We start from the raw sequence: 27,010 nt of genomic DNA, 5'->3' as shown, positions 1-27,010 counted from the left end.
AGGATAAGCTCAGAAAAAACACGGCGGAACGGTCTGGTGCTTCTCCGCCCGGCTCCTCCAACAAGGTATCATCCATGCTATCATCTCATTGAAAAAGTTGGGATAGTACCACCCTCTGGAGGAACCGCTAACCTGAACTTTAGCATGGTCACCCAGTCGTTTTGATCATCGAGCCACGAGTTAACTTTGAACAAAATGTGTTGTTTTTGTCTGTAGGAAAAAAATGTAGCTAATCAGTTATTATTAACCTTCAGATCGTGAGAAAGCATGCAAAGGCTAATCAGTTTCAGTGTCCTTAAGAGTGGTTCCTGTCTGTACATTTCTCCTGGAATGCAGACCAAGAGTAACTTTTGGAGTGGTATTTTGTATACACACCACAAAACATCTTAATATGTAGATTGTTTTTGTTTTTTTTGTTGTTTTTTTTTTTTTTTTCTTCTTTCTTGGAGCTGATTAGCCATTAGGAAACCGAACGCCTTTTCTCTGTCGATCTGCTTTGCCTTGCTGTCCTGCAACGCTTTTCTTTGTCTTTCTGTCTGTCGTCTGCTCGTGTTCCTGCACCTTTCGATCTCCATGTGCTCCAGTACTCTCTGGTCTACAAAGGTTTTAGCTTGCACTCGGAGGATGCGCTCTTCTGGAAGCTTCCTGAGAAGTTTCATGCGGACAAGGTAACTAGTCCCGAGTTGACCGGGGCAGGAGTGCGGATTTAAACTCCCACCTCGTCTGCTCCAGACTGTAGTACGTAGGAATTAATGTAATTCCGGAGGGGATGAGGAAACATGCTGAATAACCCCCTCATGTGATTTTGTACAGTTTAAATATGCGTGATGCAGAAATAGAACAGTGGTGGTATTCAGAATTATTTAAATGACAGGACGTGAGCGTTTCTTGTAGGATATGACCGTTTGTCTGAACTAAAGGGATTTTCATGAGTACCGCATACCGCGAATAATTTGCGTTCATAAATGAGGCCCAATTGGCACGGACTATGAGTTTTGTAAAGCTTCCAGCTGAGAATAACCGATGATTGTGTCCATGTGAACCCCAGTGTTTACGTGACTCTTAAGTCATACTGCTTTAACTTGTCTTTCCTTCAACAGGTTCAAGCCTACGGAGGAAAGCTCAAGTACACCATCTCATACGTGCCCGGGCCGAGGGGCGCCCCAATAGAGGACGTGGACGTTCAGATCATCGTGAGTAATATTTCAAACGGCACACGAGTGAAAGACTCGTCTGTCTTTAAAATCGGATGACCTCACCACGCCGTTCTTGTTTCCAGGGTAATGACATCACTCTGGTGGCGCGCCAGGATTGGCGAAGGGGCCAGGGACCAAGAGAGAGCCGTAACTTTGAGTTTATCTTCCGAGAGGTGAGGTGAACCTGGACGTATTTTCTGCTTCAGCATTGTTCCATGGTACTCTTGGGACGTGCGGAATAAACTCTACCGGTTGAAATAATTCGACGGTGTTGATTCGTATTCGTGTGTTCTGCAGGAGTACTGGCAGCGTCCCGATGGCATGCCCGCCACTCGGGAACACCTGCTGATGGTGCTGGCCGACCTGGATGACATCCTGATCCGAGCCTCTTACCACACAGTCATGCGCTCCTCCAGCATCTCGGGGGTCAGCATGGAGACCGCCGTGCCTCAGTATACCGGCCGGGAACGAGCTCTGGAGGTGGAGCAGTGCCGCTGCCCGCCGGGGTATCAGGGCCTGTCCTGTCAGGTAGAACCAGTTCTCAGTGAGGATTTAATACCGAAATTGCACACGTCTGTGTTCAGACATGAGACGTAGCTCAGGATGGTTATGCAGCGTCTCAGTTTCACGTGACCTTCTGTGTGGTGTATTTTAGGACTGCGCTTCAGGCTACACCCGCACGGGTGGAGGACTCTACCTCGGCCACTGTGAGCTGTGTGAATGTAACGGTCACTCTGACTCCTGCCACCCAGAGTCTGGAACCTGCATGGTACAGTGTATCCATATTCATCTTTATTCTAGCATCTATAGAGTCTGTAGTGAATCGATGAATTGTTCTAGCCCTTTGGAGATGTTTTAGAATTGAATTGCCATTGTAGTGGTAGAAAAGTTTGCTTTAGGTTGTAGCTTTCCACTGAGGTTCGATCCCTCTCTGTCTCGCTGTCTCTTCGTGTCGACAGAGCTGCCAGCACAACACCATGGGTGAGCAGTGTGAGCAGTGTGCTGCTGGGTTCTTTGGCGATGCCAGTGCTGGAACCCCAGAGGACTGCCAGCCCTGCGCCTGTCCCCATACCGACCCAGAGAACCAGTTAGTCTGATTTATTTATTCTTTTTTTCATTATTTTTTAAAACCACTATTATATTATTGTACTTGTGTGGCAGCCTGGGAAAATCCTGAGAACTACAGACTTTCCTGAACGGAACGTAAAGATATAGCATTTTGAAATCCGGTTCCCTCCAAAAGTGAAAAAGGAGGCTTCGCGCTCACGCGGTGTTGTTAGGAGCAATTTCTGCAATGTGTTTCGTTTTGTTTAGATTCTCGCCCACTTGTGAGAGTCTGGGAAACGGAGACTACCAGTGTACGGCCTGCCAGCCGGGGTACACGGGCCAGTACTGTGAGCGGTGAGCTGGCGCGCTCTTACTCCTGAGCAGCTTGTGTGTGGTTTTTATGCGGCTCTAAGTCAGTCGTGTCTCTTTTTAAACAGGTGTGCGCCTGGATACGTCGGAAATCCGCAACAGAGGGTCAAATGCCAACCGTACAATTGTGAGTGCATTCTTTGAATTATCCCAGGGTTCCTTCCAGCGAATTAAACACGGTTTGAAGATGAGAGTGAGATGAGTATAAATGTTGTAAACGCAAATGTGTGTTTGGGTCTAATTCTGTATATGCAGCGTTTGTCTTCAGGCAGTATGATTTATGGAGATGATGTGCTTGTTTTTGGACAGCTGCTGCCTCTCTGGTGGTGAGGGTGTATCCCGACAAGGTGCAGGTGTCTCAGGGCAGCTCAGTCACCCTCAGGTGCCAGGTGTCTGGACCACCGCCACACTATTTCTACTGGACACGTGATGATGGCCGTCCCATCTCCAGCTCTGCCGAGAGACGCAGACAAGGTACTGCTGTCATGCCTGGTTCTTTTTAGTCACTTTTAGCTGTAACAATGAGTCGTTAAAGCTCGTCTTTGAGGAACTGTTTTTATTAGGTCACTGATTAATAAGCGCTTAGAGCAGGCAGCAAGTGTGTAGATTTGCACGAATAAGGTGTTGAACCTTTTTTGGTTTACAGGAGAAGAGTTGCATTTCACCCGTGTGCAGCCTTCTGATGCTGGCATTTACATTTGCACCTGCAGAAACCAGCTGAACACCAACCGCAGCCAGGCTGAGATCATCATCACATGTGAGACTGAACGTTATAGCTAGTCTGATCTTAAACCCTGCTAAAATAAGTAAGCTGAGTAAAAACCGCCCACTCCCGCCTCCGTGAGAGTAAAAACCGCCCACTCCCGCCTCCGTGAAAGTAAAAACCGCCCACTCCCGCCTCCGTGAGAGTAAAAACCGCCCACTCCCGCCTCCGTGAGAGTAAAAACCGCCCACTCCCGCCTCCGTGAGAGTAAAAACCGCCCACTCCCGCCTCCGTGAAAGTAAAAACCGCCCACTCCCGCCTCCGTGAGAGTAAAAACCGCCCACTCCCGCCTCCGTGAGAGTAAAAACCGCCCACTCCCGCCTCCGTGAGAGTAAAAACCGCCCACTCCCGCCTCCGTGAGAGTAAAAACCGCCCACTCCCGCCTCCGTGAGAGTAAAAACCGCCCACTCCCGCCTCCGTGAGAGTAAAAACCGCCCACTCCCGCCTCCGTGAGAGTAAAAACCGCCCACTCCCGCCTCCGTGAGAGTAAAAACCGCCCACTCCCGCCTCCGTGAGAGTAAAAACCGCCCACTCCCGCCTCCGTGAGAGTAAAAACCGCCCACTCCCGCCTCCGTGAGAGTAAAAACCGCCCACTCCCGCCTTTGTGAGAGTAAAAACCGCCCACTCCCGCCTTTGTGAGAGTAAAAACCGCCCACTCCCGCCTCCGTGAGAGTAAAAACCGCACACTCCCGCCCCCGTGAGAGTAAAAACCGCCCACTCCCGCCTCCGTGAGAGTAAATACCGCCCACTCCCGCCTCTGTGACAGTAAAAACCACCCACTCCCGCCTACATGAGAGTAAATACCGCCTACTCCCGCCTCTGTGAGAGTAAAAACCACCCACTCCCACCCCCGTGAGAGTAAATACCGCCCACTCCCGCCTCAGTGAGAGTAAAAACCGCCCACTCCCGCCCCCGTGAGAGTGAAAACCGCCCCCGTGAGAGTAAAAACCGCCCCCGTGAGAGTAAAAACCGCACACTCCCGCCCCCGTGAGAGTAAAAACCGCCCACTCCCGCCTCCGTGAGAGTAAAAACCGCCCACTCCCGCCTTTGTGAGAGTAAAAACCGCCCACTCCCGCCCCCGTGAGAGTAAAAACCGCCCACTCCCGCCTCCGTGAGAGTAAAAACCGCACACTCCCGCCCCCGTGAGAGTAAAAACCGCCCACTCCCGCCTCCGTGAGAGTAAATACCGCCCACTCCCACCCCCGTGAGAGTAAATACCGCCCACTCCCGCCTCAGTGAGAGTAAAAACCGCCCACTCCCACCCCCGTGAGAGTGAAAACCGCCCCCGTGAGAGTAAAAACCGCACACTCCCGCCCCCGTGAGAGTAAAAACCGCCCACTCCCACCCCCGTGAGAGTAAATACCGCCCACTCCCGCCTCAGTGAGAGTAAAAACCGCCCACTCCCGCCCCCGTGAGAGTGAAAACCGCCCCCGTGAGAGTAAAAACCGCCCCCGTGAGAGTAAAAACCGCCCACTCCCGCCCCCGTGAGAGTAAATACCGCCCACTCCCGCCTCAGTGAGAGTAAAAACCGCCCACTCCCGCGTCAGTGAGAGTAAAAACCGCCCACTCCCGCCTCAGTGAGAGTAAAAACTGCCCACTCCACCTCCATTCGAGGTTTTCAAAAGGTTTACTCAACCTTTTGTTGCCTTCCCAATACATATCTGTTATGTGCCTAATTTGATGAAGTTTTGTCATTTTCTTATAGATGTACAAATTATTTCAGGTTACACTTGCATTAAAGGAAACAATGATGTAGTTATATACAGTATATGTAGAAGGAAACTGTTATAGGAAATCTGCGTCGTGTTGGATTCTTGTCCTGTTACAATAAGCAGGTGTGATTTTAACTATAAGTGAATCCATGGTTTCAAATCATGCGTCTGCACTCCTTACTAGCTTCTTCATCCAAACCCATTGAGGTGTTTATCGAGGAGCCTAAATACCAGAGTGTGATCCCAGGAGCCACAGTGAACTTCATCTGCACAGCCAAGAGCCAAGTAAGGCTTCCATGTTTCCTGCATTTACCACCACTTCGGGTCTTTTTCCTGTTTGGCGTTTCATATTTCCCATTAGAACAGATTTGGGTTGTGTCTGGTTTCTGATCTGCTCGAACCTTACCCAGTTCCCAGCCTACACGCTTGTGTGGACACGTCAAGGCAGCGGCAAGCTCCCCTCCCGCGCTATGGACTTCAACGGCATCCTCACGATCCAGAACGTTCGGCCTGAAGACGCCGGGGTCTACGTGTGCACCGGCTCCAACATGTTCGACATGGACGAGGGCACGGCCGTCCTCTATGTCCCAGGTTCGTGACTGGCATCGTTCTCTCCGCCATCGTTCTCTAAGCTCCCTCAAGCTTCACCTGTCAGTTTATCCTCCTGTGTATGACAGCTGCATGTTCCCGCTTTCGTCTTCTCTGTTGTTGTTTATTATTCTTGCTACCCGGTTTTCTTTTCAGACAAGACTCAGCTGTCTGTGCAACCGCATGGCTTATCTTTCTACTTGTCTTATTTGACCGATGTTCCTCAAGGAATGACTTTGGTTTCCTGCACTGGTTTGATCTGTATTTTTGCCTGTGTGTTTTGCATACTAATCAAACTGCTTCAGCTTCCTCTTATTGCCCGTGTCAAACCTTTTACGCTAGAAAACAATACAGCTTGTGAAAGATTGAGGCGGAAAAAAATCAATCACCAGATCAACTGATTAGGAAAAGGAGGCTATCGTCATCGATAAAATTCGAACTGAATTGTTGTAATGGCAGACAGTCAGGTCACTAGAACAATATTCATCTATTTTCTAAAGCTTTCTATAAAGTTTTTATACTAAATAATGAAACGGACATAAAACAGTGATTAGACCTGATATGTAGGGGTTTATTCCTTTTAGAATTACAAAACATCCGGGGCTTTAGATCAGGTTTTTTTTTTGAATGGATTCAGTATTATATAAACCGTTCACACTGTTACTCCTCTTCTACCATGTTCTACAAATCATATAACTGCTTTAACAAAGGCCTGCGTTTGAGCATTTAAGGAAAAGCGTTCCTTAAATGGCAGTTTAGCATATATACATTACAACGGCTATTATTATTATTATTATTATTATTATTATTATTATTATTATTATTAAGGTCCAGTAATGAGGTATCTTTATTCAGAATGCCTTTGGGTCGTATTCAGAGTCGAGTTAAGCACAGGTAATGAGGAGTTAATACCGACGTGGGTATCTAACGTAACTACATTTAAGTGACTTAAGCGCTATTTAGGCTTCCTTGTTGCATCTGATTCTTAGCTTGGACATGTTTCTAGTGTGACGAGCAGCAATAAGTCCAGCTCCACAGACCACAGTTTGTGTTAACCACAGTATGTCACACTCTCTAATGTATTTATTTTAAAAAAAAAATAAAAAACAACAGACTATTATACTTTCATTAATATTATGAACTCCTTGAAATGCCCCCCCCCAACGAGGAAACCGTATCTTAAATCAGAGACGGTATGTTAATCTTGAGGTTTTTTTTTGTTTGTTTGTTTGTTTTTTGGTTTAAGGATAAAATTCTGAATTAAAATCAAAGTGAACTGTAAGCTGGCATGCGCAGCCAGCTTATCCTTCAAACCGTGATCTTTCCATGAAAGCATATCGATTCAACGCTTCAAAACACTGCCGTTATTATATTCCTTTAGCACAAATATTACTACGGTAATTCAAAGCGCGGATAAGAGTCTCCATCCTGTACACACGTTTCCGATCTCGTGACACCTCGATTTAGTATACACAGCCATGTATAAGGTTGCGCGTTTCCAATAAACCAAAAGGCACTAAATAATCGGACGCGCTGGATCAAGTGCTATTCCATAAACTGCTGAATAATGAGCACGAAAGCCGTACCGAACCCAAATTTGTTCAACTAGAACTATATTGCAGGAACATATTGGCAATATAGTAGATGTTTATTTTAATGCTTGCAATCGAATTTATATATTATTTCATTTATATGTGTGTGTGTGTGTGTGTGTGTGTATATGTATATGTGTGTGTGTGTGTATGTATATATATATATATGTATATATATATATATATATATATATATATATATATATATATATATATATACATATACATATATACATATATATATATATATATAATGTATGTATATATATATATATATATATATATATATATATATATATATATATATATATATATATATATATATAATGTATGTATATGTCTATATATGTATGTATATGTGTGTGTGTCTGTGTGTGTGTGTATATATGTGTATATATATATATATATATATACACACACACATACAACCTCATAGCTGAGACAATCGACTCGAGTATGCGCGTAACACGACTCTGAATACAAGCAACTTTCCCCACGTAAACATCAATGTAACTTTTCAGCTTAAGTCGCCAACCTCTGAATACGGCTTCGAGGTTATATCACGTTACACAACTCCTTCGCGTACAGCGTATCACCGACGGATAGTGGTGAAATAACCGTGGTGTCGGGTTCCACGCTGCTGTGGTGGTTCTTTATGTGGTGGTGGTGTCGTCTCGTGTATTTGTGGTGATGTTTTCCTTAGCCGGTGTTTCTACTGGGGCTTTTGGAGTGACATTGCAAGCTGTCATGCATCTTGAGGAGGCTTAATGGGGATAGGACAATCAGTGTGTAAATCTACTGGCCAGGAGGACTGGAGCTCTTTCAGCTCTTTCACACGTCCGGAGAGCTTTTGATCACTACTGTTATTTTCACTGTTTTGTAAAACTCTAATGAATGAATGTGTATTTTTGTTTTGTTTTGTTTTGTTTTGTAATGGTGCTATGTCCAGTGCAGCAGGATGAATATGCATATTTCATCCGCTAGGACTGTGTATTATTTCATATCGGATGTTCCAGTATCCTACAATGTTTTTTGTATCCTGGCACGTTTTTATACCTTGATATTTTCAGAATGGTATTTCATTTCGTTTCTTTGGCATTTCAATATTTTTATGATTATCATCATCATATCACGAGGCAGATTCTCATCTTATAGTCATTATATGAATGGATAAATGGATGGTGAATGGAAGGAAGTAAATCTGTTCTAATGAATTTTTTTTTTTTTTTTTATACTATACGTTAATGTGCTAGTTATATTTTGGGCCATATTTATTTTTGATGTTATTTTGATTTGTAATGTGTTTATATATTCATCAAAAGAGTTTTTTTTTTTTTTTTTTCCTGTTTGGCATTTTTTCTGTTTTTAAGTTGGTTTGGTGCTTCTAGTTAATGTCTGTTCAGCATTGACTGTCGCAGATAAAACTTAACATGTATTTAATTTTGTATGAAAAATGTTCCGGTGCTTTAATTTAGGGGGGAAAAAAAAAGTCAAATACTCGTCTTCCGGTGTGTTTTATTTATCTAATCTGTGAAATAATAAATGTATAAATAATTATATAATGCCACCTGAGCACACTCAATTAAAGCAAAGATAAAATCATGACGTGCAGTCAGATGTTTGTATCTTGACTAGATTTGGATCAGTCACAAGCTGTATTAAGAGAAAATATACGTGTGTGTGTGTGTGTGTATGCGTTTGCAGAATCCAAGCTTTACATGTATTTTTATACTAACCTGCATGTCTTTTATAATGTGTACCATTCAGTGTGCGCTCTTTCTCTCCTTTCATTATATCTATTCAGCCAATGTTCTCTTGCTATATCTTCCATATGTACTCAATTATCTTTGAATCCACAGGGCTTTTCTTTTCTTTTCGTTTTTTCCTTTTTCTTTTATTCCGAAAAACCAAACATGTCTGACCAACCATGATATTTTTAAGAGTTGTTTTGACCTGCCACTATTTCAATCCCAAGCATCAAAACTGCAACTTTTTTGGCTGAATGCAGTCCCATCGTTCTTTTCGGAAAGAAGAAGCTTGGAAAAAACATGACGCGGAGAAAAACATTTTTCACTCCAGCTTGGTTACAAATTGGTTTCAAATGCTAACAATAGCTAACAGTTTCATTATTGTCCATCTTAACACGTTTATATTTGTGTTTGTTCGTTCAAGTCATATATATTTGTTAGCTGCCTAATGAATATATATGTGTGTATTTATATATGCATAGCATATATAAATTGCTAGCTAGCACAAGTTAGCTATTTACGTTGTTTTTAACAGATGCGAACACTGTGCCTGTGTTTGTGTGAACTCTGGTCCGTATTAAATCGGAGGTCTAGGTCGTCATCCAAGTGAACCGTGGTTCAGTTTGTTACTGGTTTTCGGTATTGTGTGCTAAAATGACATCGGGTGCTTTTATCATCACCGCTGTAGAAGGAGCTTTATAACTTTTTTGCACGTTTTGTGGTAGCTCTTAATATTGAACGAACTAAATAGTATTATTAGTTCTGAACAAAGAGTATAACTACTGAGAAAATAAATATCTTTCAGTCTGTGGAACACTTTAACGTGCATCTTGCTACCAAAAATGATACGTCCCCTCTTTGTGCAGAACAAAATGCATGTAGTACTAGGGCATGTAGATCAATGCACGATGTGTGCACGTTTGTAAATAGCTTCAATATGTACCATTTAAATGGGTCTAAAAATGGTAACCGTAATGGTCGATGGTGGAGAAACTCATGCCCATGATTTGTTTTGGGATGGGGGTGTATTGAAAAACCCCAGCTCAGACGCTTCTACTTAAAAGGCATGAGCTCCATGCAGGTCATTTGTGTAATATGAATGGGGTGACAGAAATTCGACTTTTGCAGCTTCAGACTCTGGGGGGGGGGCCTTACTGTACATTCCCGTCCACGAACTGACGTAATGTTTGGATTTAAGTCACTAACTGTGAAAACAGCCCCTAGTAATTATCTGGTAGATTGCAATTATATAACAGTTAACACAACTACTTTGACGGCGGTGTGCAATCTTATCCGGAAAGGGCCGGTGTGGCGCAGGTTTTCATTTCAACCGAACAGAAGCCACACCGGAGTCTATGGAAAGCCGAGATCAACTGATTAAACAGGTGGAATCAGGTGTGGCTCCTGTTCGGTTGGAATGAAAACCTGCACCCACACCGGACCTTTCCGGATAAGACTGGACACCCCTGACCTACGAGGACCGACGAGATCCGTCGAAACACGTCGTCATCAGATTTCTGACCAATCAAGAAACATCCACGTCTGCAAGCAGTTTAGTCAGATTACAAAACATTGCAGTGTGAAAACAACTGGACCAAAAAAAGTGAACTCGGTTTGTTGACGAGGTGTGAGAACATCTGGGAGTCAGCTTACTCGGAAGGAGAGCTGAAAAAGAGCGAATCCAACAGGAGCGTTTTTTGTGTACGTGGACAGAACACGGGAAGTTATGATGCTGAATGAAATCCTGAATGTTTTAATATATTTATATATTAAAAAAATGTTTTAATATGTATATTATGACTATATACAAATCCAGTATTATGTATCTTTTCTACTGCAGTGCACAATTATTACCTTCCAAAATGAATTAGAAAAATTATGCAGTACGGTTGAGATTGTGCTGGTGAGCATATGAGGTGACGGTTCGGTTCAGAAGCTCTTGGATGACTTTGGAGGACACTAGAGCCCATTTTTTCCCCTCTTCCTTGTTTTGGGTACTTACCTCTCGGTGTTTACGTGTCCACCATTTACAGACGGAACTAAGGCTGAGATGTTTTACACAGCCTATGAAATGTTTGAAGGACATAGACAGCGTAAGTCCACCTGCTGATCTCCAGCCCAGTGGTGGGCGCTCTCTCTCTGTCGCTCCACATCTCTACTGCATGTTACAATCATCATTAGCATGAACTGACTAGCTCAAGTAATGCCTGTGCAAGCTTAGTCCGCCATGGAAATGACTTGTTACTAGAGAAACAGAAATATATTAGTACATGCACATTTAATATAAACCTGTGATTTGCCTTGCAGTCTGAACTAGTGTCATAGCTGCTGTTCTAGAAAATTAACCAACACTTTCTGACCAATCAAATTCGAGAATTCAACAGCGTTCTGGTAAAAACGCTACTTTAGCACCTAGTTTTCTCTTGATCCTCAAGATGACGGACTCGTAACTCGAGACTTGCAGATGTTGTAATTACTTGAGCTTATTAAGCTTTTGGCTGTTGGTCCAATAAGGTTGCATGATTCTACCACTGGGAGATTCCTCTCCATTGTTTACCAACATTTGTAGAGCAATTTACATACGTTTGAGTATTATTGCAACGTGTTAAGCAGGTAGGCTTTGATGTGAAAACTTGGAAGAACTTGTAGATCATTAGAAATAGTAGTGATGGGTTATTGTAGGTTCACGACATTCATTACCTCCTGTCTTGTAGATGGGGGGGTTCTCAAAGGTTTTTTTTTTTGGATAGTTAAGGCTTGTAAAACTTTAAAAGGAGAGGAGTCTCTCATGCACTTTGCACTTGCTTGAAAATGCTTCACGCATACAGGATGCAACAATGGCACATCCACCATCATGCTTCACCACCACCATCGCCATCCACAGTTCACCATCATCTCCGAAGACTTTGTGTACACAGGCAGCACTCTGAGCACTCTGAATACTCTGTTATAAATCTCTTTTTTGACTTTTTTTTTTTTTTTTTTTTTTTCCGCCCTCATCAAAGACCAGAGTAAGCACATTAAATTGGCCTTTTAAAATGTAGAACTGGTATATGGTGAGTTCATCTAATCTGGTCACAGAGAAACTGGCCTATCACACAATAACTGTAAAAAGGCAACACACATTTTGTACATGAAATCTGCATAAACACCTACTCGAAAACAGTCATCCTGTTTTAAAGTCAGCATCACTAAGAATCACTGCAGCATAAGTGTCCTAAACAACCCACTAGCTGTCACAGAGATTACCCAGGCCCATAGTCCTACACTCCCGTGAACCGTTTACGTCTTTAGCTATGCTGTGTCAGAATCCCAGCAGATGGAGTCTGGGGCTCGATGCCCAGCCGTGCTGGCACAGATGGCAGTCTGGTAGCATGGCCCTCATCCTGCCTGTCACTTCTCATCTGGGTCATCTTCAATCAGCCTTGTTGGTCAGCCAGACATGCTGAAACCATCTGTTTACACAATTAGCAACCGATTATGGAAATAGTCTCCATGTCAGGCATGTAAATAGCAAAGATTTACATTCAGTACAAGACTTGACTCAAGCTTTCCCCCATCATCACCTTTGCATTAAAAATAAGAATTCCCACCCTTATTATCCTGTCTTAGGTTGCCAGTCATGGCCCGTCATTACACTGTATTGACTTTAGAATATGCTTGCAGTTAGGAATTACATAGCACAACATTTGGAACCACAAGAGAATTACAGCCCTGCCAAAGCTTTCAAACAGTTCTAGGTGCAATTGTGACTCACCTCTGATCTTACTGACTGGGCATGGCATCTCTACCTTCCTTGTATGAGATTAACTGGTTTTTGATCACTGTAGCTGGCGAAGCAACGAAGCCCACAGTCACGATCCACCCAGCTGTCCTCCGCGTCCAACAGGGCCAACGCGCCGAGTTCCGCTGCACCGCCGCTGGCAGCCCAGCACCTTCAGTTGAGTGGACCGGTAAGGTGGAACCTAACTTTGAAAATTCTCTAATATAAGAACTATTATAAGGGTGACTACAGAAGGGCCTATCAACCAGTGAGCAGCAGGTTTCTGAATGCTCTGTAGAGGAGAACCGGTATATGAAGGGAGATCAGCAGGTAAATAGCTGTAGTAATCAAGCCTGGAAATAACTAGGGCTTGTAAAAGAAAACGAGTTTCTGTAAATGAATGGTTGTTTACGACTAATGTTGTGAAAAAGAAATCTGTCGGATCTGATGGTTAGTGGGATGTTGAGCCAGTCTTCTAAGATTACAGCTAAGATTCTTAGCTGTGTAGGTGATCATTGGGATGCAAAGATTCCAGCATGGGTGAGTTCTTAGCCAGTAGGTAGATTAAGTTGTATTTTGTCAAGGTCGAAGGTCAGATGGTCTCCACCTTTGGACAAAGTCTGATGTCTTCTGTGAAGGTAGACTGAGGAATGTGTGTCACCAGTGTAGTAGTGATAACAGAAGCCATGAGATCTGATCAATCAGCCCAGTATTTACTATATTGGAATGAGAGTGGACCAAGAACTGTTAGTTGATGAACTGAAACCTCTCCATGGCACATGGACCGGTTCTGTAGATAAGATGAAAGGCAGATCAGAGAGCAGTTGTGGAGGTAAGGATCTGTTGATTCACAGAATCATTACGTTACATTTATATCATTTGGCAGACGCCCTTACCCAAATGTAAGCGACTTACATTTATCTCATTTATACAACTGAGCAGAGAGGGATAAGGGCCTTGCTCAAGGGACCAACAGTGGCAGCTTGGCAGTGCTGGGGCTTGAACTCCTGACCTTTTGATCAATAACCCAGAGCCTTTAACCACTGAGCCACCACTGCTACCGATAGACTCAAAGCTATTGATTGGTTGGGACCGATGAGGACTGAGGACATAGTTTTCTCTTTCTTGGTGCAGAATAGAGATTCCCAACCCTGTTCCTTGAGTACCCCTTGTCCTGCATATTTGCATGTGTTTCTTGCATTAACACAAATTTCTATAGCATGTCTGGCCTGGCATCCAAGGGTTATTTATTTGGAGATGGGAAGATAGCTGTGTAAGGTTTTGGGCAAGAATGGAAGGAAGGACTTCCATCAAGACTTCCACCTGGATTGTAATATTAGTGAGTTTTTATGAACGGGCAATTTAGGCAAAGGTATGCATGCATAAGAGAGATGGGACTTGATAGTACTGCGTTGATTCTACACTGTTAGTACTAACCATTTAAAATGATGCGGTTGACTGATAAACTTTGTAGACAGTTGATCAAGGAGAACCTGGAAATTATGAAAGAATTCACAGTTCGCCGTGTTTTAGATTTACTTCCATTTTTAGATGTTGAGGGTCTTCAGTCCCAAAGGTATGAAATTGTCAGAAATAAAAATATCAAGCTGTTTTTATACAGCCGCACAAAACTAAATTGATGACAAAATATTTCAAATGGTTTGGAGTATGCAGTCGAAAGTTTGGACCGTCACTTTCAGGAGGTCCGGGCAACCGTATCAGCAGCAGAGCCGTCATCCGAGGTGGAGTTCTCACCTTCCCTTCTGTGCAGCATTCTGATGAAGGAGACTACACCTGCAGAGCCGTCAACACACACGGAGAACATACGGCCCGGGCGGTCCTCCACATCTACAGTTCACCGGGTACAAAATCAATCTAGATGATAAGATTTGGTTTTCCCAAATGTGACGCTTACTAATCTGTATTCATTATATGTTGCTAGTTCTTATTTTGACCAGAACAGGCTAGTTTGGAGCTCAAAATAAACACAGTTCTAGTAATAGTCCGAGTCAGAAGACGAAATAAGAAACGCAACTCAGCATTTTTTTTTTTTTTTTTTTTTTATCTTGTAGCTGATGAGGCAGTGAAGCCCACAGTCACGATTCACCCTTCTGTACTCAGAGTCCAGCAGGGCACACGCGTTGAGATCCGCTGCACTGCCACTGGCAACCCAGCTCCTTCCATTGAATGGACAGGTAAGGTGTTGAAAGTCTAGGAATTTTTAACGAAAGTATCAATTTACCTGGTGAAAAATTTGTATCGACAAAGCTCTGGAAAATGACAACGGACATTGAATTGTAACTCACAGGAGGCCCAGGAAACCGTATCGGTGGCAGCGCCATCATCAGAGATGGGGTTCTCACCTTCCCATCTGTTGAGCGCTCTGACGAGGGCGACTACACCTGCAGGGCCTTCAACACACACGGAGAACATGCAGCCCGGGCAGTCCTCTACGTCCACAGTTCATCTGGTACATATCACTACTACAGCTCCAGCACTGGTTGATAAACGTAGGCCATCTAGCTTGTTCCCCGGGGTTCAGTCCTCTCACATGGTCCACCAATTTGTCCTGGCAGGACAACCAAACCGTAGACTGTATATATATGATAGACGATGTGTATATACGTTCCACGGATTCTAACTGTCATAATACGAAGCCGAAAGCTTTGCCAGAGCATGAACATTAGAGATTGATGTTTGGGCTCACCAGTATTCATTAGGGACACACATTCTCCTCATGCCAGAAGACCACACGGTGCTGCTTGCTCATACACAATTTTTATTTTTATTTTAAAGTAAATACTTTTAGGTTAATTTTACTTCAACCAGCATGAAATTGTCTTCTTTATGGTCTTTCCAAAGATTTGTGTTTGGCACCAGATATTTTACCTCACTAGCAAATGGGAACACATGACTGAAGCAAGCTACAGTACATTCAGGGTGGACAAATCCTCAATGCATTAGCTAGCTCTGGTGTGCTTGCCCAGTCCCATGTTCTGCTTGGGAGTTCATGGGAGTCCAGTTCATTGGCTAAAAACATTCCTTTATTTCCTACGTGTTACTAACTGCTTTTTGCTCGCTGTAGCTGTCGAGGTGACGAAGCCTACGGTGACGGTCCACTCGCCCGTGCTCACCGTCCAACAGGGCCAACGTGCTGAGTTACGCTGTGCCGCCACTGGCAACCCGGCTCCTTCTATCGAGTGGACAGGTAAAGTGATGGACAAACGAACGGTTAATCAGTTATAAAAGCTAAACGTCTAACTCTCGAGCAAGATCCCGTCATTCTCGCTGAAGTTAGTCAGGAGGGTTTGTTCGTTATGCGGCGATATCGCGTAAGGTGTTGGCGTTTAAAATCAAATATTTACAAAGGAAACAAATGCAAATTTGTCTCGAAAGGATTCCGCTTAGTTTCTCATAATAAACACTAGCAGCAAATAATCCGCACACTGTTTTGTACCATGAGTTGTGATGTGACGACGTATTTTGAATGGAAACTCCCAGGAGGTCCGGGTAACCGTATCAGCAGCAGAGCCATCATCCGAGGCGGAGTTCTTATTTTCCCCTCCGTGGAGCGCTCTGACGAGGGCGAATACGTTTGCAGAGCCTTCAACACGCACGGAGAACATGCAGCCCGGCTGGTCCTCAATGTCCAGAGTTCATCTGGTACGAGTCCCGAGCATTAATTATATAGACCTCGTTGTTTATGAATCTGATCTGGTGCACGCTGTCTTATTTTGGAGCGTTCCTCAAACTGCTCTTTATCTGTTGTAGCCGGCATCGTGTCGAAGCCCACCGTGAACATCCACCCGCCTGTTATTACCATCCAGCAGGGCCAACGTGCCGAGTTCCGCTGCACCGCCACTGGCAACCCGGCTCCTTCAGTCGAGTGGACAGGTACGACGGGAGAGCAACTGCAAGAACCTTTCATACATAATCAGCCTCAGATTTACAAAATAGTATTGAGTAAATGCATTCAAGTTGGATCACTTTCCTTAGTATTCGATCAAAGAGGAAAAACAGTTCTTGCTTGTAGACTTCTGGATCCTTCTGGACTTGTGCCATGATTGCCATAACGTAATAAACGAATCAAGTTTGAACTCCTCAGGTGGTCCGGGTAACCGTATCAGCAGCAGCGCCATCATCCAAGGCGGAGTTCTGACCTTCCCTTCTGTGCAGCGCTCTGACGAGGGCGACTACACGTGCAGAGCCGTCAACACGCACGGAGAACATTCCGCCCGCGCGGTCCTCTACGTCCACAGTATGTTCATCACACATCCCAACTAGATCATGAGTACTGATTCTTTTTTTTTTGAGATCTCAGGGGTGTGCAGTTCTAGGAAAATAATCACCGGTGTGAATCGGACCAACTGTAGTATTAGTTTCTGTTAACTGTAGTAATCGTGTTCAAGACGTATATACATGGAAAAACAATCACACTGACTTGGTTTTAGGTGCCAGTCTGCCCCACGTGCAGGTGAGCCCCCAGCGGGTGGAGATTCATGAAGATCAGACTTTGCGCCTATACTGCAGAGCTGGAGGCTCACCCAGCCCGGGTCTGACCTGGAAAAAGAGAGGTGGAACTCTCCCTCCTCAGGTGAGAAATTTATCCTCTCCACAGCATCTCCTTTCCTCGTTTTTCCCCCTTTTTCTAGCATCTGCATCAACTCTGTTTGTTCGGTTATGCCGTTGGTCTTGCTCGGGTTTTGACACTCTCATTTCTTTCCCTGTTTGTTTGTGGGTTTCTTTTGTTGTGTCTTGTTCCATCCCGTGTCTTGATGTTTGTTCAGGCCATTCCCTCGCACGGTTTCCATCAGTTTAAGTCCAACAGTCTCGATGCGTTGCAGAGACGTATTGACGAGATGCAGGTCTGTCCATCTGTCTTCTGTCTGCTGTCTGTCTCACACCAATCCATCCTCCATGTCTCACTTTGCTCACCTAGCTTGCTGTTTACTAAGTGCATGCTTTAATAAATAGTTTTTTCTGTTTGTTTGTTTGTTTTTTGGTTTTTTTTTATGTCACTGATTTATGTATCATCTACTAACCAGAAGCTAATATGTAGGTACAGTATGTACAGTCACTTGCATAAGTATTCACCCCCACAGATTTTACAACCTGGACCTGAAAATGGGATTATCTTTGATGGATCTACAAAAAATATCCGACCCATAATTCTCTGAATAATGAATGTCCTCCTGATGTTTGCTGGGCGACCTTCTCTAGGCCATGGTTGTGCCATATTCTTTCCATTTTTTTAAATAATGGATTTTTACCCAGATGAGGACGGGTTCCCTTCTGAGTCTGGTTCCTCTCAAGGTTTCTTCCTCATACATCTTAGGGAGTTTTTCCTCACCACCGTCTCGCTCAATAGGGATAAATTCACACACTTAAAATCTCTATCCTGTGTTTATATATTTCTGTAAAGCTGCTTTGAGACAATGACCATTGTTAAAAGCGCTATACAAATCGAATTGAATTGAAGTGAATCAAATCGAATTGAATTGAATCAAATTGAATTGAATGAAATTGAAGTGAATCAAATTGAATTGAAGTGAATCAAATCGAATTGAATTGAATCAAATTGAAGTGAATCAAATTGAAGTGAATCGAATTGAATTGAATCGAATCGAATTGAATCAAATTGATTTGAATTGAATGGTACTCTGCAGGAAGTTTGAGATTTTTTTTTTCCTTCCCCAAACCCTGATTGACACACTTCCAGAACTTTTCCCAGACCTGGTCTTCATGATACTGTTTGCTTAGGTATGCTCTCTAACAAACTCTGGGCGCTTTCACGAAAAAAAGTGTCTCATTTATACCGAGACACTTTAATTGCACTTTAATAGGTGGACTCTATTTAAGTAATTTTGTGACTTCTAATGGTAACCAGTTGCTCCAGAACTAATCTAGGGCTATTTTGTAGATGCATGATGTACTGCATAATCGCAATTAAGTCTGTTTTAGTTCCAGGTGGTAACACTAGGTTGTGCTGGGGGTGGGGCTATAGGAAGGGGCAGGGGGTGAATACTTATCCCAGGCACTGTATGAGTGAAAGTAGTGTTTTCTTTCTTTACGATAGAACACTCTTTTATGACACAGTGCCTACTGCCACTGCACAGTGTTAGCTTTTCCTAGGATTTGTGTGGATCTGCTGTGTGATCAGGCTGCTTTGAGAAGCTGTGAATGCATCCAGATGCTCATTCAGTTGAGCATCTGCACCTCACGCTTTAGCACATCACACTGAAAAATGTGGCCATTAGCTGAAGCAGGAGAAAACTGACAGCTTGTTTATACACGATCAAACACTGTTATGAAAGTGATGTAGGATTACATGCTTTAAATGCATCGTCCTTTGTGGCAAACTCATTTGTCAGTTCGAGGTATAAGTGTAGATCAGGGGGTCATTGAATGGAGGTCCGGATCCAGACACGGTGAAGCATTCCAGCCTCCTTGTCCTGATTGGTTGAAAGTTGGACGTTATCTTTTGTCGGTGCCGCAGAGAAATCCTTCGTTGATGGAAGAGAATCGCACCAAATAGTACAAAAATGGTTCATCGCACCTTTCCATTTCATGTGATATTTACAGCTAAGAATATTTGTCCTTCAGAAGGATAATGGTGAAAGTTTGTGCTGTTTATGGGATTAAGTAGATTACAATAGAAAAAGAAGTTGAATAGAAAGAAGAAGAGGGTATAGGATTTCTTATAACCGCTCTAACCCTGCACAGCTCTAATGATCACATATGCCACTTTGTGAAATGTCTAATCAACCCTATTAATAATGCTATTAATAATCGCAGTTAGTCATAATTAATGTATCATCGAGAACTAGAGCCTAACATTTATGTCTTTTGTAGTACATGAGACATGTTAAGCGAAACCATCACACAAATGAATAACGTAGGTGCTTCTGCAGCTATCCCACTAATCGGTTTATTAAACGAGTACATGACGTGTCCTGTGATCGTGCGTATTGATTCCCGATCAGGTGGTGCAAGGTAAGAAACGTCGCAAATTGTCTGCAGTAGCAAACGGATCAATCTGTTTAATGTGAACACGGGAGAGTTTGAACGTGTCTTGCGTTGTGATGATTTCATTTCCTCTTCGATGTGACTAGGCTCGAATGGAGCGCACTGACTACGGCACTCTGCTCATCCCCAACGTGAAGATGTCCGACGCCGGCACGTATCTGTGTATCGGGACGAATGCCGTCGGCTCGTCCGAGGCCGTTATTGACGTCACTGTGATTAAAGGTAAATCGAAAACGTGCCATTTTGAGCAGTGTGACCGTTCAGTGAGGAAAATGTAACGGCATTCAGAATTATTGGTGAAAATGAATGTAGTAGAAGAATATGATATGTTTAAGCTGTAAAACGCTGCTTTCAAAATTATTGGCACCCCCACCATCTTTCTCATTGTGCGGGCGGCCTGTATGATTGCCCTCCTCCTGGCAAGTTCTTATGAAGATTGATTGATTTATTTGTATGGACAACGATAAACTGAATTGAGTTGAGTTCATTACTACCTCTCAATCTGAGCTCAGGTTACAGTCGGTGTTGAGCGTCATGTCTTCTCCTCGTCTCCATACTGGTTTCCTCTGCATTCTCCTGTTTCCGTCTACCTCCCAAGAAACGCTCTACCTCCCAGCTAAATTGCCCCATGGTGTGAATGTGTGTATTCCCATACTCTCACTCCTAGTGTTCCCAGGATAGCCTCCACATCCCAAATGACCCTGACCAAAGATGAATGAATTTTGAATACTCGGTTTAAATGGTATCAATAATTCCGACGCACTGTATAGCTATAAATCAAAATTTATGATATCAAAAGGGCCCTAAATATTCCTAAAACACATTTAAAAATGGATATTCAAATCGTTTTTGATATGCAAATTTATTCAGTCATTTAGAGTTGTGAGACCAAGCATGAATTGGACCTGCTTTTGTAGATGAATAAAGCCAGGCCTGTTTGTGCATGCCTAATTCGCTCAGTGTGATGCAGATGTTCTAGATTGTGGTGTGCGGGGTGTTTGTACACATATTTTGCCACATGTGCTGGCAATTAGTTTGCCATTTGTGTGAAGGTGAGGAGTTTATATGCCAGGTTTTCAGCATGTAGAGTAAAATGAGTAAACTAACATGGCTGAAAATCAGAACCTTGTTAGTTCGTAGCGGTATTTCTCACTTGAATGCGTTTCGTATGGATACACCTGGAACTGAATCGGGTCAGTAACGCGTTTGTAATCTACCGTGATCTCAAAATTGTCTCAACCGAATGAGCGGTTGCATTAGTTCCAGCTCTGATCAAATCCAGCGATGGTGTTCTATACAACATACGGTATATCTCAAAGGACGAAATATTTGCTTCTAGGTGAGACCGTCCCCTCTGATGTCACCATCCAAAGCACAACCAGCAACGTGGTGCAGGGAGAGATGCTGGAACTGAACTGCGTCGTCCAAGGAGACCCTCCACCTTCTGTCATCTGGAGCAGAGCTAACGGCTTAGGCCTCTCCTCTAACCACCAGGTTCGTTTTGACCGCTAAGGTCTGATTTTCAATTCCGGATTATTGTGTTTTAGCCACTGTATGACTATTACTACTTACTATAAATGTGAGCAATAATATAACAGCAGCATAATAATCAGAAATCCCGTTTTCGATTTTGTCTTGGGTGCGTTTCGCCAAGCTTTTATTCAGACCTGACTGTATGCCTTAGGTGATCGGATCCAAGCTGCGCATCCTTCAGGCGTCCCAGGACGACTCTGGGGAGTACATCTGCAGGGTCTACGGAGGCCCAAACACTCGCCAAGCAAGCATCTACGTCTCCGTTACCTCCGAGGCCGTTCGTAAGCACCTCACTCATACAAGAGCTCACTGTTTTAAGAACAGTTCGTGAGCGCATCCGTCTAGAGCACTATGATGAGGGATTTTTTTTACACAGGCAACTGTTTGACATTTTCCAGCTCACATCCAGGCTCGTAAAATGCACACTTTCTCCAAAGCCAACACCTCAGTTAAGGTTCTCAGCTAGTAACCGGAATGTTCTGAATTTCCAGACAGCCACTGTTTTGTTCATGAGAAAGGCCTGAACTGCCCTAGGAGAGCCATACAAGGTGTCGGTATTCAAGTAGATTTTTATTTTTTACACGGATATTTTTAGTTTCGAAAGGCATTTCAGAGGGAAGAAATGATGATAGGATGATGTGCTTTCTCGCTGATAAGGTTGTGTCAGCAACATGTGCTGGAAAAAGGAATGCTCGAATTTTACAGTCTGGTGGTCACACCAAATATCGGTTTTGTTTAGTTTATCGCACAGCTTGGAGAAATGTTTCATTTCTGAGATTATGGGCAGTTGTGTAATGGTCATTGTGCTCTGCCTGTGGAAAAGGTCACCAGAGCCCGATCATCTCCATCGAGCCCCACAGCGTAGTCGTGAAGACGGGCGATTCGGCCGTCTTCAGGTGCCGATTACACACCGGAGCGCAGCCTGTCCGTATGGAGTGGAAACTCTCTACTAATGAGCCTTTAGAAGGTAAATAAGCACCTTTTTTTTAAAGAATAAAACACATCAGGACATGCTGTTATCGGAAAATAATCAACGCTGGGGTACAATGCTGTAACAGAGTTACTGTTGCAATAACAGCTTGCCATAAAGTCTTTTATTCGGATTATACAACAGCAATTTGCCAACAATTATGCCAGTGAATTTTTATATTCATTGAAGGCTGACACGTCGTACTCTTTATCCATTTGTATCCGCTTTTCTCAGTTACCCTACCGTAGATGCCCTAATACCATACAGTGTGTGTGTTCGGTTCTCCATGTTATAATTGTTTTATTGTAGATAATGTGAAGGTCAGTCCAGATGGTTCAGTGCTCACCATTTCCAATGCTCAGCCAGTAAACCATGGTGCATACCGCTGTGTGGCCAGCAACCCATACGGAGTCACGCACAGCGTTGCGTCTCTGATTGTCAGAGGTATGATCATCGATTCATCTTTCAAGCTTTTAGAGGTCCTAAACCTTTTAGAGATGGTGAAATATTTAAGGCATTTTAAAATAAGTGTAACAAAGGAGCACTACTAATTTGTATATTTCATATAGTCTTGTTTTTGTGATGTTTTAGTTATTTCATAATAAATAACTGTATTTATTGTATGTACTGTTTATTTCTCATGCGATATTTGTATTTCCTTCTCGCGCTGTGTTATGTTTTGTTGTTTTAATCATTTCCTGTATGGGCTTATTAGAGTCTGTCTGTCATCCAACCAACCATCCGACCAACTCTCCACCTGTCTCTGTCCATCTAACCACCCAGCTATAGATCCATACATCTATCCCTCTAGCCAGCCAGCTACCTGACTATCCACCCAGCCATCAATCCCTCCATCCAACCGTCCATCAATCCAATCATCAGTGCATCTATCCACCCAGTGATCCACCTCACCGACCATCCATTCATCTATACATACACATATCCATTCACCCATCTATCCATCCAGCCAGCCACCTGACTGTCTGTCCAACCATCTACCAATCATCCATCCCTCAACACATCTACCCAACCATACATTCATCCATCCACCCATCTATCCGTCCATCCCTCCAACCAATCAGCCGTCCATGCATCTATCCATCCAGCCAGCCACCTGACTTTCCACCCAACCATCTATCAATCATCCATTCATCCAACCAACCATCCACCCACCCCTGCATCTATTCACCCAGTCATCTACCCGAACATCCACCATTCATTCATCCATCCATCCATCCCTCCATCACTTCATCCACTTGACCATTCATCTCTGGATCCATTACTTCACCCAACCATCTATGCACACAACGGTCCACCTGACCATCCTTCCATCCATCCATCCATCCTATTTGTCATTCTCTCTGTTGTTCCTCTTTTATATGCTGCTTCTCTATTTCGCTGTATCTTTTGAGTGTATATCTAATTAAGTTGAGCAATCAAAAAAATCATTATTTACTCACTTGAGACCCTGCCGAGGTAAAAGTTTCTGCTGTTTCGCTTTATGGTCACTCTGCTTCCCTCAGAACTCCCCAAAACTACAGTGACACCCACAGGGCCAGTGAGGGTGAAGGTGGGTGAACCCATTAACCTGGAGTGCCAGGCAGCTGGAGAGCCGCGACCTTCTGTCACCTGGCACAGGCTGGACAACAACCGCAAGACAATACTGAGAAACCCCGTGCCCATGGAGTCCAACGCTGTCATGCAGGTTCATTCATCCTCTGTGTATGCTGGTGTTTATGCCTTATTGCAGACATCTTAAGGTTTATCATTGTTCTTGTTTTTGTTTTTTTTTGTTTTTTTATCAGATTTTGGTTGCACGGCCTGAGGACAGCGGCACATACATTTGCACAGCTCAGAACAACCAGGGCAGATCAGAGACTCGGGTAGAGGTGATTATAGAAGGTGGACCCCAGGTTCCAACTGTGCCCCGTGCCATCGTGCGTGAGCCTCTGGTGGTTGTAGTGGAGGGGACAACTACGGTTCTACACTGTGATGCCCACGGTAAATATGGATCTTCTACTATATCGATAATCTGGTTAAAATGACGTTTTACTTCATTACATGAATGCTGGCAATTAACAACGAATATGTCCGCTGCAAGAAGTGCTATTTCATTTAAGTCAAATTGACCTGACCTTATATGACCTGAATCTATATATGCAGCTAGAAATGTGTAGCTCCGTACTCATTATAGCATCGATACACAATAAAACAAGTTAGTTCCTATTATGAGTTATGTTAAAGTAGCTATAAACAGTCATTCTTCCACTTACTTTTAACGTTAATAAGATGGTACTGTAAACATTAGGCTTGTTACAGAGAAACCACAGTGCACACAAAAGTGCTGGAAGCTTCTAGTTACCTCTGACTGACCCTGGAGACCTTCCAAAATTGTTCAAAAACATCTCCACACAGGAAACCTCACCGTATTAATGATTATGTTTGTCTTTGTTAAACATCAAGGTGCATTTTAGTCTGTTTATTATTAGTGTTATATTATGGGAAGCGTTCGCCGTTCTGCCCTACCCTGTCTACGTCGTTACTATAGGAACCATAGCATATGGTCCTATTCAAAAGCACAAGGGGTATAAGCGTTTAACAAACAAAGAATGAAGATACTGGTCAGAGAAAATGATATTTCTCTGTCTGATTTATTTTGTAATTACCGAAGACTAAGAGTTCTTGTCTTAACAAGTCTCGTTTAAAATGGTTTCCCTAACCCAAAACGTTAAACACCTTGACACCTGCTGCGCTATTATAACTCATTTAATGTCAATATTATCCTCGTTGAAAACTAGAACCGTGTTATTGTGTCGTTTGTTTTTCATTCGTCTAATGCCAGTCTGATGTACGAATAAGAAAACAGATGGCAATTGTGTTTGTGTGTTGTTGACGTTTGTCGTTCGCAGGATTCCCGAAACCCACGATCACCTGGTCGAAGCTCCGTGCACCTCTTCCCTGGAGACATAAGATCGTCAATAACAGTCTTGTCTTGCCCAACGTGGGACGACAGGACTCTGGGCAGTACATCTGCAACGCCACCAACCACATGGGCACCAGCGAAGTCACCATCATGGTAGATGTAGAGAGTGAGTTGAGAATTTATTTATTTATTTATTTATTTATTTATTTATTTATTTTTCACAATTGCTGGCCAATCGGAGACGTTCAGTCTTGAAGAAGTAAGTCTGGACTTGTGTAATCGTGAACGTGATGTCACTAGGCGGATCGACCAGGTGTATTCCTGGTCCGGTCTGGATTCACAGTGAGCCTTACCCTGGGTACAGTGCTTTCTGAAGATGAATGAATTCATTTGAATGCTCTAACCGTGTCTGGTTCTCTATTAGCACCTCCATACACCACTACGCTTCCTGATGATGTGGCGGTGCGAGTCGGCGAGGTCATCAGACTGCAGTGTCTGGCCCATGGAACACCACCGATGCGCTTCGAATGGAGCAAGGTGGACGGCAGGCTGCCCGCCCGGGCTGACGTGCAAGGAGGAGACCTGCAGATCAACTTGGCTTCCCCAAGCGATGCTGGAACCTACAAGTGTGTGGCCAGCAACAAAGTGGGCAGGAACGAGGCTGTCGCAAAAGTGTCCGTACGATGTGAGTAGTTTGGATTGGAAATCTGTTGAAAATGCAGCTTACGGTACAAATAGAGTCTCAGAAGTGTGATTTTTTAAATTTTTTTTCCTGTTTGAGGTATCTAAGCGAGCTCACGAAGAAGGTTTTTAGAATTATAGGATGTGTGTTGGAGGGTAAGGAGTCTGATTTAATCCCTGTGATATGTCCGTGTGTAGCGCCGTTGTCGGTGCGCGTCTCCCCCCAGGTTGAAGTGAAGGCTCTGGGCAGTGCGGTGGAGTTCACGTGCTCAGCCAGCGGAGGTCCGGAGATCACTCTGGAGTGGCTGAAGGAGGGAGGATCGCTTCCACACAATCATCACATTAAAGACGGAGTGCTGAGGTGGGCTCCGGTGTCACGCCGCATGCATGCAAGATGCTTCCCTGTGCACTTCCCCTTATTTTCACCTCGTTTCAACGTTTATACTGGCTGTGAGGGGATAACCCGTATCGTATGCTACGTAACTGTGAACCGGAACGCACATGCCGATTAAATATGCAATAAATATTTGAAGATTTTCAGCATCCTGAGTAGATTTTCCACTCGGTATGATTCCAGATGTACTGCAGCTGTCGATCCTTTCCACGCTGCCGCTCGTTTGGAAAGCTGACGTGATAGCTCGTGCAGTATGCTCCATTACTCGAGCCCATAAACAGAGTGCATCAAAATGGCTAAAAGTTTCAGTTAACGTGGAAATGAATATGAAGTAGGCTAAGCAATGATTCTCTTTGGCCTCAAATAAATCTTTGAATAAATAATTTGTATTATATGTTACCTATTTATATATTTGATATATTTTACTACTACTGCCACTATTACTGCTACTACTTCTACTACTACTACTACTACTCCTACTACTACTACTCCTACTACTACTACTACTACTACTACTACTGCTACTACTACTACTACTACTGCTGCTGCTGCTACTACTACTACTGCTACTTCTACTACTGCTGCTACTACTACTACTACTACTACTGCTACTTCTACTACTACTGCTGCTACTACTACTACTACTACTACTACTACTACTCCTACTACTACTACTGCTACTACTACTACTGCTGCTACTACTAC

The 27,010-nt window shown here is 43.6% G+C and overlaps 1 protein-coding gene across 10 annotated transcripts in view; it reads left to right on the top strand.

Moving 5' to 3' along the window:
• The window catches only part of hspg2 (heparan sulfate proteoglycan 2), a 125,579-nt gene that overhangs the window by 72,558 nt on the left and 26,011 nt on the right, over nucleotides 1-27,010 (top strand). For 6 of the 10 annotated variants that reach the window (XM_047160209.2, XM_047160208.2, XM_047160214.2 and 3 more), the window contains 34 exons: nucleotides 3-65; nucleotides 585-668; nucleotides 1,101-1,193; nucleotides 1,280-1,369; nucleotides 1,494-1,724; nucleotides 1,852-1,965; nucleotides 2,156-2,283; nucleotides 2,511-2,597; nucleotides 2,681-2,739; nucleotides 2,922-3,086; nucleotides 3,259-3,369; nucleotides 5,272-5,372; nucleotides 5,498-5,678; nucleotides 11,049-11,108; nucleotides 12,846-12,968; nucleotides 14,479-14,640; nucleotides 14,851-14,973; nucleotides 15,087-15,248; nucleotides 15,864-15,986; nucleotides 16,280-16,441; nucleotides 16,550-16,672; nucleotides 16,884-17,036; nucleotides 17,230-17,372; nucleotides 17,566-17,643; nucleotides 19,891-20,026; nucleotides 21,144-21,298; nucleotides 21,489-21,618; nucleotides 22,161-22,304; nucleotides 22,617-22,751; nucleotides 23,831-24,012; nucleotides 24,113-24,308; nucleotides 25,217-25,396; nucleotides 25,655-25,915; nucleotides 26,110-26,272. In XM_047160209.2, the coding sequence (XP_047016165.1) occupies nucleotides 3-65; nucleotides 585-668; nucleotides 1,101-1,193; nucleotides 1,280-1,369; nucleotides 1,494-1,724; nucleotides 1,852-1,965; nucleotides 2,156-2,283; nucleotides 2,511-2,597; nucleotides 2,681-2,739; nucleotides 2,922-3,086; nucleotides 3,259-3,369; nucleotides 5,272-5,372; nucleotides 5,498-5,678; nucleotides 11,049-11,108; nucleotides 12,846-12,968; nucleotides 14,479-14,640; nucleotides 14,851-14,973; nucleotides 15,087-15,248; nucleotides 15,864-15,986; nucleotides 16,280-16,441; nucleotides 16,550-16,672; nucleotides 16,884-17,036; nucleotides 17,230-17,372; nucleotides 17,566-17,643; nucleotides 19,891-20,026; nucleotides 21,144-21,298; nucleotides 21,489-21,618; nucleotides 22,161-22,304; nucleotides 22,617-22,751; nucleotides 23,831-24,012; nucleotides 24,113-24,308; nucleotides 25,217-25,396; nucleotides 25,655-25,915; nucleotides 26,110-26,272 (4,601 nt within the window). The remainder of the gene's footprint in view (nucleotides 1-2; nucleotides 66-584; nucleotides 669-1,100; nucleotides 1,194-1,279; nucleotides 1,370-1,493; nucleotides 1,725-1,851; nucleotides 1,966-2,155; nucleotides 2,284-2,510; nucleotides 2,598-2,680; nucleotides 2,740-2,921; nucleotides 3,087-3,258; nucleotides 3,370-5,271; nucleotides 5,373-5,497; nucleotides 5,679-11,048; nucleotides 11,109-12,845; nucleotides 12,969-14,478; nucleotides 14,641-14,850; nucleotides 14,974-15,086; nucleotides 15,249-15,863; nucleotides 15,987-16,279; nucleotides 16,442-16,549; nucleotides 16,673-16,883; nucleotides 17,037-17,229; nucleotides 17,373-17,565; nucleotides 17,644-19,890; nucleotides 20,027-21,143; nucleotides 21,299-21,488; nucleotides 21,619-22,160; nucleotides 22,305-22,616; nucleotides 22,752-23,830; nucleotides 24,013-24,112; nucleotides 24,309-25,216; nucleotides 25,397-25,654; nucleotides 25,916-26,109; nucleotides 26,273-27,010) is intronic. The other 4 variants (XM_053686247.1, XM_047160215.2, XM_047160211.2 and 1 more) reach the window with 3 other exon arrangements.

The sequence above is a fragment of the Ictalurus punctatus genome, chromosome 15, assembly GCF_001660625.3.
Source record: "Ictalurus punctatus breed USDA103 chromosome 15, Coco_2.0, whole genome shotgun sequence".
Taxonomy (NCBI): Eukaryota; Metazoa; Chordata; class Actinopteri; order Siluriformes; family Ictaluridae; genus Ictalurus; species Ictalurus punctatus.
The sequence above is the reverse complement of the archived record's forward strand: the minus strand, read 5'-3'. Positions and strand labels throughout refer to the sequence as shown.